Source organism: Lolium rigidum, chromosome 4 (genome assembly GCF_022539505.1).
Source record: "Lolium rigidum isolate FL_2022 chromosome 4, APGP_CSIRO_Lrig_0.1, whole genome shotgun sequence".
Taxonomy (NCBI): domain Eukaryota; kingdom Viridiplantae; phylum Streptophyta; class Magnoliopsida; order Poales; family Poaceae; genus Lolium; species Lolium rigidum.
Window position 1 is genome coordinate 258799501 of NC_061511.1, and position 13601 is coordinate 258813101.

At 42.7% G+C, this 13601-nt stretch overlaps 1 protein-coding gene across 1 annotated transcript; it reads left to right on the top strand.

Annotated features, from left to right (window-relative positions):
* Positions 1–7559: 7559 nt before the first annotated feature.
* LOC124707588 (PRA1 family protein A1-like) lies at positions 7560–11877 on the top strand. The gene is made up of 8 exons (XM_047239250.1): positions 7560–7717; positions 8600–8640; positions 8722–8800; positions 10847–10933; positions 11024–11112; positions 11210–11281; positions 11369–11490; positions 11584–11877. Exons 1-7 carry the CDS (start codon positions 7560–7562, stop codon positions 11470–11472), a joined length of 630 nt encoding a protein of 209 aa, XP_047095206.1. The 3' UTR covers positions 11473–11490; positions 11584–11877.
* The last annotated feature ends 1724 nt before the right edge of the window (positions 11878–13601 follow it).

Below are 13601 nucleotides of genomic sequence, written 5' to 3' on the forward strand. Positions count from 1 at the left end.
TATTGCACTTGTTATATTACTTTACATTGACAATATCCATGAGATGTACATGTTATAAGTTGAAAGCAACCGCTGAAACTTAATCTTCCTTTGTGTTGCTTCAATACCTCTACTTTGAATTATTGCTTTACGAGCTAACTCTTATGCAAGACTTATTGATGCTTGTCTTGAAAGTACTATTCATGAAAAGTTTTTGCTTTATGATTCATTTGTTTACTCATGTCATTACCATTGTTTTGATCGCTGCATTCATTACATATGCTTACAATAATATGATCAAGGTTATGATGGCATGTCACTCCAGAAATTATCTTTGTTATCGTTTACCTACTCGAGGGCGAGTAGGAACTAAGCTTGGGGATGCTTGATACGTCTCAAACGTATCTATAATTTCTTATGTTCCATGCTACTTTATTGATGATACCTACATGTTTTATACACATTATATGTCATTATTATGCGTTTTCCGGAACTAACCTATTGACGAGATGCCGAAGGGCCGGTTCTTGTTTTCTGCTGTTTTTGGTTCCGAAATCCTAGTAAGGAAATATTCTCGAAATCGGACGAAATCAATGCCCGAGCATCCTATTTTTTCACGAAGCTTCCGGAACACCCGAGAGCCACCGGAGGGGAGCCACGGTGGGCCCGGATGATAGGCCGGCGCGGCCCGGGGGCGCCCCTAGTGTGTCGCCGCCTCGTCGGCCCTCCGACTCCGCCTCTTCGCCTATATAAAGGTCCCTGACCTAAAACACGATACGAATAAGCCACGGTACGAGAAAAGTTCCAGAGTCGCCGCCATCGCGAAGCCAAGATCTGGGGGATAGGAGTCTCTGTTCCGGCACGCCGCCGGGACGGGGAAGTGCCCCCAGAAGGCTTCTCCATCGACACCGCTGCCATATCCACCGCCATCTTCATCAAAGCTGCTGCTCCCATGAGGAGGGAGTAGTTCTCCATCAAGGCTCGGGGCTGTACCGGTAGCTATGTGGTTCATCTCTCTCCTATGTACTTCAATACAATAATCTCATGAGCTGCCTTACATGATTGAGATTCATATGATGATGCTTGTAATCTAGATGTCATTATGCTAGTCAAGTGGGTTTTACTTATGTGATCTCCGGAGACTCCTTGTCCCACGTGTGTAAAGGTGACGAGTGTGTGCACCGTGTGGGTCTCTTAGGCTATATTTCACAGAATACTTATTCACTGTTATGAATGGCATAGTGAAGTGCTTATTTATATCCCTTTATGATTGCAATGTGTTTTGTATCACTATTTATCTATGTGCTACTCATGTGATGTTATTAAAGTAGTCTATTCCTCCTGCATGGTGTAATGGTGACGAGTGTGTGCATCGTGTAGTTCTTGTCGTAGATTATGATCATAATCTCTTGTAGGTTATGGAGTTGATTATCGCTATGATAGTATTGATGTGATTTATGCCTCCTTCATAGTGTGATGGTGACAATGTGCATGCTATGTTAGTACTTGGTTTATTTTGCAAAGATCTATTATGCTCTAAGGTTACTTAAATATGAATATCGAATGTTGTGGAGCTTGTTAACTCCGGCATTGAGGGTTCGTGTAATCCTACACAATTAGTGGTGTTCATCATCTAACAAGAGTATATGTAGCACAAAGGAAAGAGAACTTATTTATTATGTGATCAATGTTGAGAGTGTCCACTAGTGAAAGTCTATTCCCTAGGCCTTATTCCTAAATATTGCTATCGCTTGTTTCTTGTTTCTTTGCGTTACTACTTGTTGTGTTACTACTCGCTTGTTTACTCGTCTCGGGCAAAGCACTTTTACTGCTGCCGTTGCCACTGCTCATACTTATTTATACCACCTGTATTTCACTATCTCTTCGCCGAACTAGTGCACCTATTAGGTGTGTTGGGGACACAAGAGACTTCTTGCTTTGTGGTTGCGGGGTTGCATGAGAGGGATATCTTTGACCTCTTCCTCCTCGAGTTCGATAAACCTTGGGTGATCCACTTAAGGGAAACTTGCTTGCTGTTCTACAAACCTCTGCTCTTGGAGGCCCAACACTCGTCTACAAGAATAGAAGCACCCGTAGACATCGGGGATTCAGGAGATCGCCTCCGGCACCCTGCCGGAGAGGGAATCATCACCGGAGGGGCTCTACATCATCATGCCCGCCTCCGGATTGATGCGTGAGTAGTTCATCCTTGGACTATGGGTCCATAGCGGTAGCTAGATGGTTGTCTTCTCCGCTTGTGCTATCATTGTTATAGATCTTGTGAGCTGCCTAACATGATCAAGATCATCTATTTGTAATGCTACATGTTGTGTTTGGCGGGATCCGATGAATATAGAATATTATGTTAAGTTGATTATCAATCTATCATATATGTGTTGTTTATGTTCTTGCATGCTCTCCGTTGCTAGTAGAGGCTCTGGCCAAGTTGATACTTGTAACTCCAAGAGGGAGTAATTATGCTCGATAGTGGGTTCATGCCTCCATTTAATGCGGGACGATGTGACAGAAAGTTCTAAGGTTGTGGATGTGTCTGTTGCTACTAGGGATAAAACATCGATGCTTTGTCTAAGGATATTTGTGTTGATTACATTACGCACCATACTTAATGCAATTATCTGTTGTTTACAACTTAATATCGGAAGGGGTTCGGATGATAATCTGAAGGTGGATTATTTAGGCGTAGATGCATGCTGGATAGCGGTCTATGTACTTTGTCGTAATGCCCTGATTAAATCTCATAGTAATCATCATTGATATGTATTGAATCTTTATTTGTCAATTGCCCGTCTGTAATTTGTTCACCCAGCATTTTAGTTATCTTATTGGAGAGACACCACTAGTGAACTGTGGACCCCGGTCCATTCTTTTACATCTGAATACATTCTACTGCAATCATTGTTGTTTACCGTTCTTTGCAAACAAACACCATCTTCCACTCGATACGTTTAATCCTTTGTTTTCAGCAAGCCGGTGAGATTGACAACCTTACTGTTACGTTGGGACAAAGTATTTTGATTGTGTTGTGCAGGTTCCACGTTGGCGCCGGTTTCACTGGTGTTGCGCCGCACTACATTCCTCCACCAACAACCTTCACGTGCTTCTTGGCTCCTAATGGTTCGGTAACCTTGGTTTCATACTGAGGGAAACTTGCTTCTATACGCATCATACCTTCCACTTGAGATCCCAACGGACGTGTGCATCTACACGTATCAGGCACTAATCACTGATGGCATTTCAGACCCGTCTACGCTGGAAGTAATGGCGATATCTGAACTTCTGAAGGATTAGTTCCGGCAATGGACCTTTATGTTATTGATTCTGATTGTCTGGGTGTTGTTCGTGACATACACCGGAGCAATTCCTCAAGCTACAGCTCGATAATCAAGGAGATTGCACATCGGCGCACTTCATTGCTGAATTCAGAAATCATCCACGAACGGAGGTACTTTAACGAGGAAGCTCATAATTTTGGAAGTAGTGTCAATAATTTCGGATCCTGCTATTGAAACCCATCTATATTATTGCTTAACAAAATGGCAGGTTTCCCCCTATAAAAGCAAGCTTAAAACGAAAATCAATATAATACGGTCATCCGAGCTTCATAAGGCAACACCTGTAGCCGCCTCCGATCGACTTCGTCGTCTCCACGGAGAGATCACGCCTTTTTCCGGCGCGCGAGATCCTCGACAACTAGGTGTTTTCTCCCCTTCCTCTCTCCCTCTCTCTCACGCACACAAAATCGTGTGATCCTGTCCTTGTATAACCCTAACCCTAGCTTTTGTCAAGTTTTCCAAGAGGGTGTTTTTTTTGGGTCGCCACTTTCATATGATTTGTACCATATTTTTTGTTGTCTTTGAAGTTCATGCTCTGTCCGACCAATTAATAGTAGCAATAAGGGAATAAGAATTATTTCAAGTTGCGTTCTGAAAGGTTCCTTTAACGATTGTGTTCACAGTGTCCAACCAAAGTACCAAACACCAGCATGTCGCCGACGATGAGCAGACTACATATAAACGGGAGGCTATACGTAGATGACATGGCACCAGGCACCGGCGAGGCAGATCTTCGCCGCCACTTCGAGCTCTATGGGGACGTGGCCAAAATCTTCATTCCCACATGTCGCCTCACCGGCAAACCTCGCTGCTGCGCCTTTGTCCAGTTCTCTAGGCTCTCGTGACGCTGGCTGCGTCCTCGCTGACCCTTGTCATGTCATCAATGGCCGGGAGGTATACCTATGTCAACCTCGTTGGCAGCTTCTTCGTTTTCCCGCATAATGAATGACTGGATTGTATTGTGCTGCGTACACCGGTGTGTCACTTTGAGTGAGATTTTGATGAAATTCATTGGATTTCAGTAGATACTGAACTATTGACCTTGGCCTTTCGGCCAAACCATTTCACTGTAAATAGAAATTCAAAAAAAAACAATTTTTTTCAAATATATCAAACACTTGGTTCAATTCAAGTGAAACTGATTATGGAAACCATGTTGTTGCTACATATTACTAATGCGAACCTTATCAAAAAATATTACTAATGCGAATGCAGAGTCATTTTTTCAGGAAAAAGCGGACTGGGATTTAATCTCCTTTTGTACAATTTTTTTTTCATTCATGCCTACATGGGAATTTTAAATCCCGTATATATAGTTTGGTGTCTTTATAGGGTGATAGATTGGAAATGCCTTTTCCTGTGCTGGTGCACATTGCAAGGGCACTACCAAGGGCATGACCAAGAAATTCGGGAGAATCGAGTCTGTAAGCTCTCTTTCTCTCCCTCATACACATACAACAAAATCATCTATTTTTAACCTTGACCCTAGCTTGGTCAAGTTCTCCAAGAAAGATGATGTTCCCTATGATAGTATGATCATTCCTCTTCTTCCACTGTCATATGATTTGTATTATAAATTTTAGTTGTCTCTGAAGTTCATGCTCTGTTCCATTGCCTTCTGAACAGTTCCTTCCACGATTGTGTTTACAGTGTCCAACCAAACACAAGCATGTTACCGGCTATGACCAAGCTGCATATAAACGGGAGGTTGTACCTAGATGACATGGCGCCAGGCACCAGTGACGTGGACCTCCGCAGCCACTTCGGTCGCTACGGGGACGTGACGGACATCTTCATTCCCACATACCGCCTCAATGGCCAGCCCCGATGCTGCGCCTTTGTCCAGTTCTCTAACCCCGGTGACGCTGAGCGTGCCTTCACCGACACAGGCCATGTTATCAATGGCCGGGAGGTACGTATGTCAGCCTCATTCGCAGTTTCTTCTTTCCAGCATAATGAATGACTGCATTGTACATAGTGCTACTACATATATATGACTAGCGAGAATGCTGACCTGATTTTTCGAGAGATATCACCGCATAATGTTGGGATTTGTATGAATATGGGGATGTGTCGTGCATCAGAATAATTCTTCATAACCTTCTATTGGGTTCGTTTCGACTTTTGTTGTCTCTCTCTGTCGATAAGGGATATCCATAAGAAGGTAATTAAGGTTCCGTTTGAGTGGCAACCCAATTAAAGTCAGACAAAATAAGTCATATTTTTCATGTTAATATGCTGCGTGTGTTATACTACTACAACATCATAATTATAGGCAAGTACTTGTGCATACGGATCCGTTAACATTAGTTCTGTGTTGCAAGAGTTATATAAACTACCTGTCAAACAAAACAAAATATGCCCGGCTTATATATTAGGACTGATAACAAATAGTAATACAAGCGAATGTAACATAGTAGTATGATAGTTTTAATCTCCTCTTGTACAAAATTTGGCTTTACATTCATGCCTACTAGGGAATTTTAAAACCCACATATATGGTTTGGTGTTGTCATAGGCCGATATGCTGAAAATGTATTTTCCTGTCCAGGTGTACATTACAACGGCACAAACAAGACATTTAGAAGAATCGAGTGTGTACCAGTACAAGCCTCTCTGCGAGCGGAAAATGCGGGATGGTCCATGGCGTGGATATCGGGTTGGCGACATCGGCAAAACATCCTGGGGTCAGCTAGTGTATGACTCCGTCATAATATATATCTCGGAGGATGGTGTTCAGTGTTGGTGCAAACCGATAGAAATGCACACCGAGCGCAAGTCTAGCTACCGGGTACGGGCCAAGAAGACATTGATACAAGCTCTCTGAAAGACTCTACTCAGTGTTCAGCAAGTGGCGAGCCTTCTGCAAACTTTGGCCAGTCTTCTGTGTTACCGTGGCTGTCTAATAATGGTACGGTTGATGGGCGAAGCTTTGTTGGACAAACGCCTAATGCTGAATTTACACACTTTACCTGAGGCTGCTCCGGTCCAAAGCTGGTGTTTGGCTCTGTACTTCTTAGGATTTTGCTAGTAGCTAGCCTTTAGTTTGGTTATTTCATGCTCGGAGAAGTTGCTCTGGTGAGAGTAGTCCAGCAAAAGCTGGTTACCTAGGAAAAAACTCTACCGTAGGACGTCCGGCCGACGGTCAGGGACTCAGGGCAAACAATGCCGTTGAGTTTGCAACACATTCGCTCCACAGCAGGAGCTTGAATGCTCGAGCTGTGCTCAACAGACGAAATATTTTGTTTTGTTTCCTTATTAATCAATGCTCCGTCGGGGTGCCGTCGAGTTTGCACCACATTATTGTTCTCAAGCGGTTGCATCTTTTCTTGCATAGTAGAAATTCACTTCTCGTGATCGACGGATGCAACGGCCTCAGCATATGTAGCAGGTTCAGAATTATGCTCCACCTGTTCAACACAACTGAAAGTATAATACACAAGATTACACTCTTCAATTAAACGAGGTCGTGGACCTTTGTTACGCCTCGGTCTATAAGCAGCAAAGGAATTTTTTATTTGCTGCAAAACATGTGATAAGTGATGATGAACAACAATGTTATTATTTTCAGCAACATCATTTTCTTTCTTCTCCACGTGCTCCACCTGAACAATAATCTTCTATTGCTCATCATCAGAAATATTAGAAAAATCAATAGCAACGGGAAAATCTTCTGTTGCTCCACCACGAAGCCTACCGGCGATGGGTCTCGCTTCGCTCCATTGTTAGCCTTCTTATTAGACCATTGAATGTGATGTGGCTAGAACACAACACTTACAAGTGGGGTTTCGGAGCATTAATTCGTCGCGATAATTTTTGACGAAATGCGGTTGTTTCAACAAAAAAAATACGGAGTACGTTTTTTTCGAGCCTCAAAATATATGGTTTATTGGGATGAGAAAATCGGCAGGAGGGCTCACCCCGTTGGACCGACGGATGGGCCAGCAGCCCAGCAGTCCCTTAACGGGCCGGACAGCAGGAAAGCAGCTGCGTCAGAAACCCAAAAGTCGAAGCGCATCTCTGCTGTCTTCTCCTCTCCTCCGCGGACACGGACACGCACACGGCAAAGCTTCCCCACAAAAATCCCCAAATCCAAGAACTCTCTCGCGCACCACCGGACCACCGCCCCGTCCCGCCGAGCGCCGCCTCGCACCCGCCGCCGCCCGCTCGCCCGCTCGCCAGGGTTTCGGCGTCCCGAGGTCTCGCAGGGGGATTGGATCGCGGGCCATGGACTGGAGCGCGGTGACGGCGGAGGACCTGGTGGACGCGCTGCGGGAGGTGGACTGGTCCACGCCGCCGCGCCCCGTCCCGGAGTTCTTCTCCCGCTTCACCGTCCCCCGCTCCTACTCCAAGTGGACCAGCCGCCTCAAGTGCAACCTCTACTAGTACGATCCGCCCGCCTCCTCTCCCCCCGCCCGCTAACCCCTTTTACCACATAATATCTGGACGCGCATCCGCGATTTCGCTTGCGAACTAGGTTGGCCCTGCCGAATCTGCCCCGATTCGGTAGTGATTTGTGCTGGTCTGGCGGGGTTTTGACTAGCTCATCTGGGATCTGTTGTGGGTACTTTTAGAGAATTGGTGGATGGGAATTGCGCATCAGGCGTTTCCCCCGATGGAACCGAGTAGGTTTATGCGTGTACCGGCTCCAGGCTAGTTTTGGTAGCGGCAGGGCAAAGTTTTATAACTCGTAACCTTAGGTAAATGCAGATAAATCTGTCAAGACCTTCAGAATGCTTATCAACAGTGTTAAGAGGCTTAGAGGAAGACTTGTGTTTGACCAGTACTTGTATGCTGTTGATGGAGTTTGTGTAGGAGTAGCAGGTAGCTTGGATCCCATACAATTTCTCTACTTACACTCAAGGCACCATGTTGGATATTTCTTGCCCGAGTCCATGAATTAAGTGAGATGGGCAAGACTTGCCTTTTCTTTTCTGGGTCTAAATATGCGCTCGATTCAACGTAGTTGAGCTGATGAGATAAACAATTCGATAACCATTGTGATTAATTTTAACAGTATGCATGCCAAATCAGTATTAGTTTATCAAGTTTGCGATTTTTTTTACTTAAGATCATGGTTTTCGAGACGCTGCTGTATAGTCTCCGAGTTGTTTTCTCAAAATCACGGCGACTATACAGCAACTTTCGTCGACTATACACTCTGAGTCGCAGCGTTGGCGATTCACTTTTCAGTCATGACTCAAAAACCTTGCTTAAGATATGGTTCATTTTATCATATGTACTGAAGTTGTTTTCCAACTTTTCAGCTACAGGACAAACTACTTCATCTTGATCATGTTCATTCTCGGTATGTAAAGAAAGATTTGAATTTTATTTATCTTCCTGCATGTTGGCTGGTTTTGACATGCTGCCATTGGTATATATGCAGGGTTGGGCTTCCTTTGGAAGCCTGTTGCTATTCTTGCAGCCTTTATGACTGGATTCAGCATTGCGTTTCTTAATGACAGGTATGCAAGTACCTAACTAATAGGTTTCTCTTGCATGGTGCTTGTAAGTTGGTCCTGTTGAGATTGTTTGAGTTTGATATGTCAAATTGCACTCATTTACCATGAAGTAACAAAGATAATAGACAGCATGGATCAGTCTTTGTAAATTACATTGTGCTATGGGCTTCAGTGAAAACAGCTTGGTCATTATGTCATGACCACCAGATTCTTCCTTGTCTTGTATGTATACAATTGCATAACCGTGCACAAGATTTTGTACCCAACCCAATCAGAATTTAGGTTATTTAGACGGAGAGAGCACTATGCTTATTTATCTTCACCCCTACATATATTAACACTAGATAAATGCCTGCGGGGAGCTAATAATTATAATTAATTTCCCTGATTCTCAGGCATTTTTGATGTAAGTGCAACTTTTGTGATGCTATATGTTTTTTTGCACTGTCATTGTAGTTATATTAAAGACGTGATAAGTTGTCTCTTCATTTTGGTTTCTGATATCTATCAGGTAAATATTAATGGACGGAAAAATAAATATGTAATACGATACCATCAATCTAATAACAATGTATGTGAAACCATAACCAGTGCTACGAGCATTGTAAGAATATATGGTTCTTCGTTAGTCATGTCGAGGCAGCTGACCACTTGGTAGATGGTTTCTGCGCTGACTGTCTGGTTGTTCATGCTCTGACAGCCTCAGATTTGTTAATTCGGTACAGCGCAAGTCCTAGCAGCTACAGTTTTTTACTGTGCTACCCCCAGCAGCTATAGAATTTTTTATTTCACTCTATAAGCGGCGCAGGGAAAGGCAGACACACCATCACCACCTACTCAGCCTTTTAAAGGATTAAAGATATAGTGCAGATTGGGGAATAGCATCATTATTATGCTGCTGGCAAGTGGCCCAATGCTTCACCTGCCAGGCTATCCCAGATATATGTAGTTGCAGTTTGTAGGGCCATCAAGCTATTTTTTCCATCATGGAAATTTAATCTGCAAGTTTTTGATAATTCTGTAGGCTATAATTCACTTGGCAGCCAGCATTTTCTTTTGTTCTAGAGATGAATCAATCTAGGGTACATTTTTATGTATGTGCCGCTAACATTGGGACCTTAACTACTTCCTAATTCAGTTATACATCATTATTTTTGTAGGAGGTTGTAACAGATTGTAAGCTAGCTACACGATTGTTACTTTATGCTACCTTCATGTTAGGAATTCTCTGATTGGAGTGAATGACATTGTATGGGTACTCCATTTTAGGCAGTGATCCCGAGAGTGCACCATTAGATTTCTAGGTCTAGATTACTGACCAGTTGCTACATTGCATATGGTTCTGAAGCTTTCTTGGATTGAGTTCAAGTGAATTCCATTGCACTAAACCTAAATGTTACCTTTTGAACCTTAAGTGAAACGCAATATCCATATAAGTTCTACAGAAATATAGCACAACCATTCCATTTCGGTATTATATTAGTACCACAGAAACTCGAATTGTGAGAAATAGGGGAGAAAGAATGTGAAACTCGAAGAGTGTGGTGTGCATGCATGTGCCAGATGTAGCAGCAGATATAGGACAAAGATATATCTTCTACTTCTACAGTTGAATATTGGGAGTGGTATATGCAGTAGAAAACCCGCTTAAGTTTTTGTTGTATAGAATGGTGCCTATAGTTTTTCTCGAAAACACGCCGAAGCGTGCGCCTTGTATATTAGAAGAAACCACAAATAAAGCGGGCATTACAACAGCGTATCCAAGCTACAAACAAAGAAGAACAGAAAAGAAAAGAAAGGAAAACTAAAGCAAACAAGAACAACTGAATAAAGAATGAAATATAACTGTTGCAAGTATGAAGGATGGTATTACTGCACATGGCTAAAATAAAATACCCTTGCCTCGTAAGTTAATTTTTCTGTATATCAATATGTGGTTCGTAGTTCTTAAATCATTAGAAGTTTCTCCATGTATAAACTGTCGAAAATTGAACCAAGTGTTCTGTATGATGATTAATCAGCTAACTATCATGTTGTGTCATAATGCAGCTTTGCGGTCACTTTCAACGAGAAAGTCACACGGACTGTCCGACAATTCTCACCACATTTAGCTGCTAAGATGAGACCACCGATAACGTGAGGAGCACTACTCTAAATATTATTTATTTATTTTATCGTGAGTTACTATTGAAGTCTTGTTAATACTATTGTCGACAACATTGGCAGCCCTGTTATTCGTGGTCGACCAAGCTCGAAGAGATCAATTCATATTTGTGGGCGGCCTCGCTGGTTGTTTGTCCTTCTATTTTCTGCGGGTGAGCAGAACTAACCTTTCTTCGCATAATTCTCTGTGACATATACCACATAATTTTGGAAAACTTAAACTAAGCGTATTTGTTTTCATCTTTGTAGTTAGCTGCATGCTCTGGTTGACCTCATGCAGTCTTCTCACAGTTCTGTGGGCACTTCTCATTGCTCTACTTGGTAAGGCCAGGGTAGTGTTTTTATTCTTTCGAAATGTACATTATCAATCATGGAATGCCCTTATCAGTTTTCTTTTTCTGTTGGCAGCAACCGTACTCCATGCCAGCTTCAGAACACCTAATCTGAAAGCACGCCTGAATACATTCAGAGAAGAATTCCGAGCAGTTTGGCGGAATTATAGCGAGCTTTAGAGCTCCTTCAGTTCTCATGTAAGTTCCTTCATGCCTGTTCGTGACATTTGTTTTATCCAGGACCATTGTGTGCATCAGATGACAGTCGTTCGTTTCTCTATGCTTATTCAGGTGATAAGAAAATGTGCCTAGTGCTGAAACTTCCCTGCTGTTTGTCAATTGTGATTGTGGGAGATGACCAAAGGTGATACGTGGTGGCACTACTTTGTGATTACTGGTTCATTTGGAGGTGGACCTGGACTGGCTCTGTAGGTGATGCTGCACCTCAGTATGTAGTCAGTCCGTATCACAGTTAGTTGTTCCTTTGGACTTCTCCCTAACCAAGCTTTGGAGGAAGAACAGCATGCATGTAAAGGATGTAAACAAATATTCTGATCTTAGACAAAAGCATATGTTGTTTGTTGATACGCGTGCTTAGTGTTTCTTCTCCCCATCGAACCATTCTGGATATACTCCCCAGTCCCCACCAAGTTTCTATTTATCTTTCATCGTGATTTGAATGTGGATATACCTTTCACTATAGATTGAGATGTTTTCATATTTTAGTACGTCAAGATGGATCCAGTGGATGCACGATGCACAGTTCTTAGGAAGCAGTTTTTTACTGTAGCAACTAGAGTGTTCTATATCTTGTGGAGAATAGTAATCACTATGCTCAAATGACATCAAGACTCTTAGCTCGGTAGTTAACCTTCTCTCCACCGCCTCTACTTTGTCTAGAGCTCCTGGGATGAGAGCAGAACTTGTTAGAGCTCGGTAGTTTTTTTTTTAGAGCAACGGGGATCATCCATCACCCCTGGTTCTATTGATCAAATCAACGAAACCTGGCCTGAGACAGGTCCGGTTTGTACAGCACGCCTTGTCATGTGTCTGAGAAGTTATGTGCCCGAAAGACTTCCAAGTTTTGAGCTGCATTTCAACACTGAGCTAAACTTAGTCAAACTTGGTCAAACTTCCAAGCTCCTTGTACAAATGTAGTTTTTCCTATAAATTTGGTCAAACTTTACATGGTTTAACTTTTGACAAAATTTATACACCTTCTTTTGTGGAACGGATAAGATACTTCATGTGCATTATTAGTCGCTTTATTTGTAGAAAATATTTACTCCCATCCGTCTCATTATATAAGATATTTATTTTTACGAGTAATATATAAGATGTAATTACAAATAATTAAAACCTATATTGGTTGTGATAATATCTTATAGGATGGAGAGTACATGAAATTGTATGTCACTATTTCAACATCATAAATTTACAAATGTAGCATCAAGTTACACTACAAGAGTCCAGACGGGTGGAACCACGTGGTACACGTGGTGAGCAACTAAACAATTGTTAAACAAAAAAAGAGTCCAGACGGGTGGTGGCCCTTGGTAATGCTATCGACATTTCGTAGGAGCATTCTACCGATAGGCAAAAGGAATCTCGTAGGAAGGTGGGATTCTATAGGAAAGAGTGATCTATGTCTAGAGGAAAGAGGAAAGTGAGAAATTGGTACGTGTATTGGATCCATGATGGTCTCTTTTTTTGGTTGCTAGTTTGATACTTTGATATATGGTCTCACCTCACCGAGATCACACGGGAAAATCAAACATTTGTGCGATGGGTGGACACCACCCGACGCTATACCCAGAGATCAAACATCTATGCCTCTGATGCATTAAGCATCTGACAAGCTATCTATGTGTGAAATTTTTTCAAGAACACGCAAGACGCGTGTCTTCATATATTAAGATAGAAAGAGTCTTATTTACAAGATTTTATGTCCGAATCACAGACGATTTAGCCCTCAACTCCACACCTACAGGATTTACTCGATCTCTCCCAGTTGTCCACACAACTTCGCCCTTTTCCACTGATCAAACTCAGCCCTAATCCTACGACACACCTCAGAAGGCATGGTAGCTAGCTTGTCGAAAACTCTGTTGTTGCGCTCAAGCCAGAGGCACCGAGCAACCAGAATTACCATCGAGTTAATCTCCTTCAGATCCTTTCTCGGCACATCGTTAGAAAGCTTGCTCCACCAAGTATCGATGCTATCTGATGACGTCGACGTCGACGTGAACCTGTGCAGCCGAAGCGGGAGCAGCATCATGTACCAAATCTGCCGCACAAAGGAGCATGAT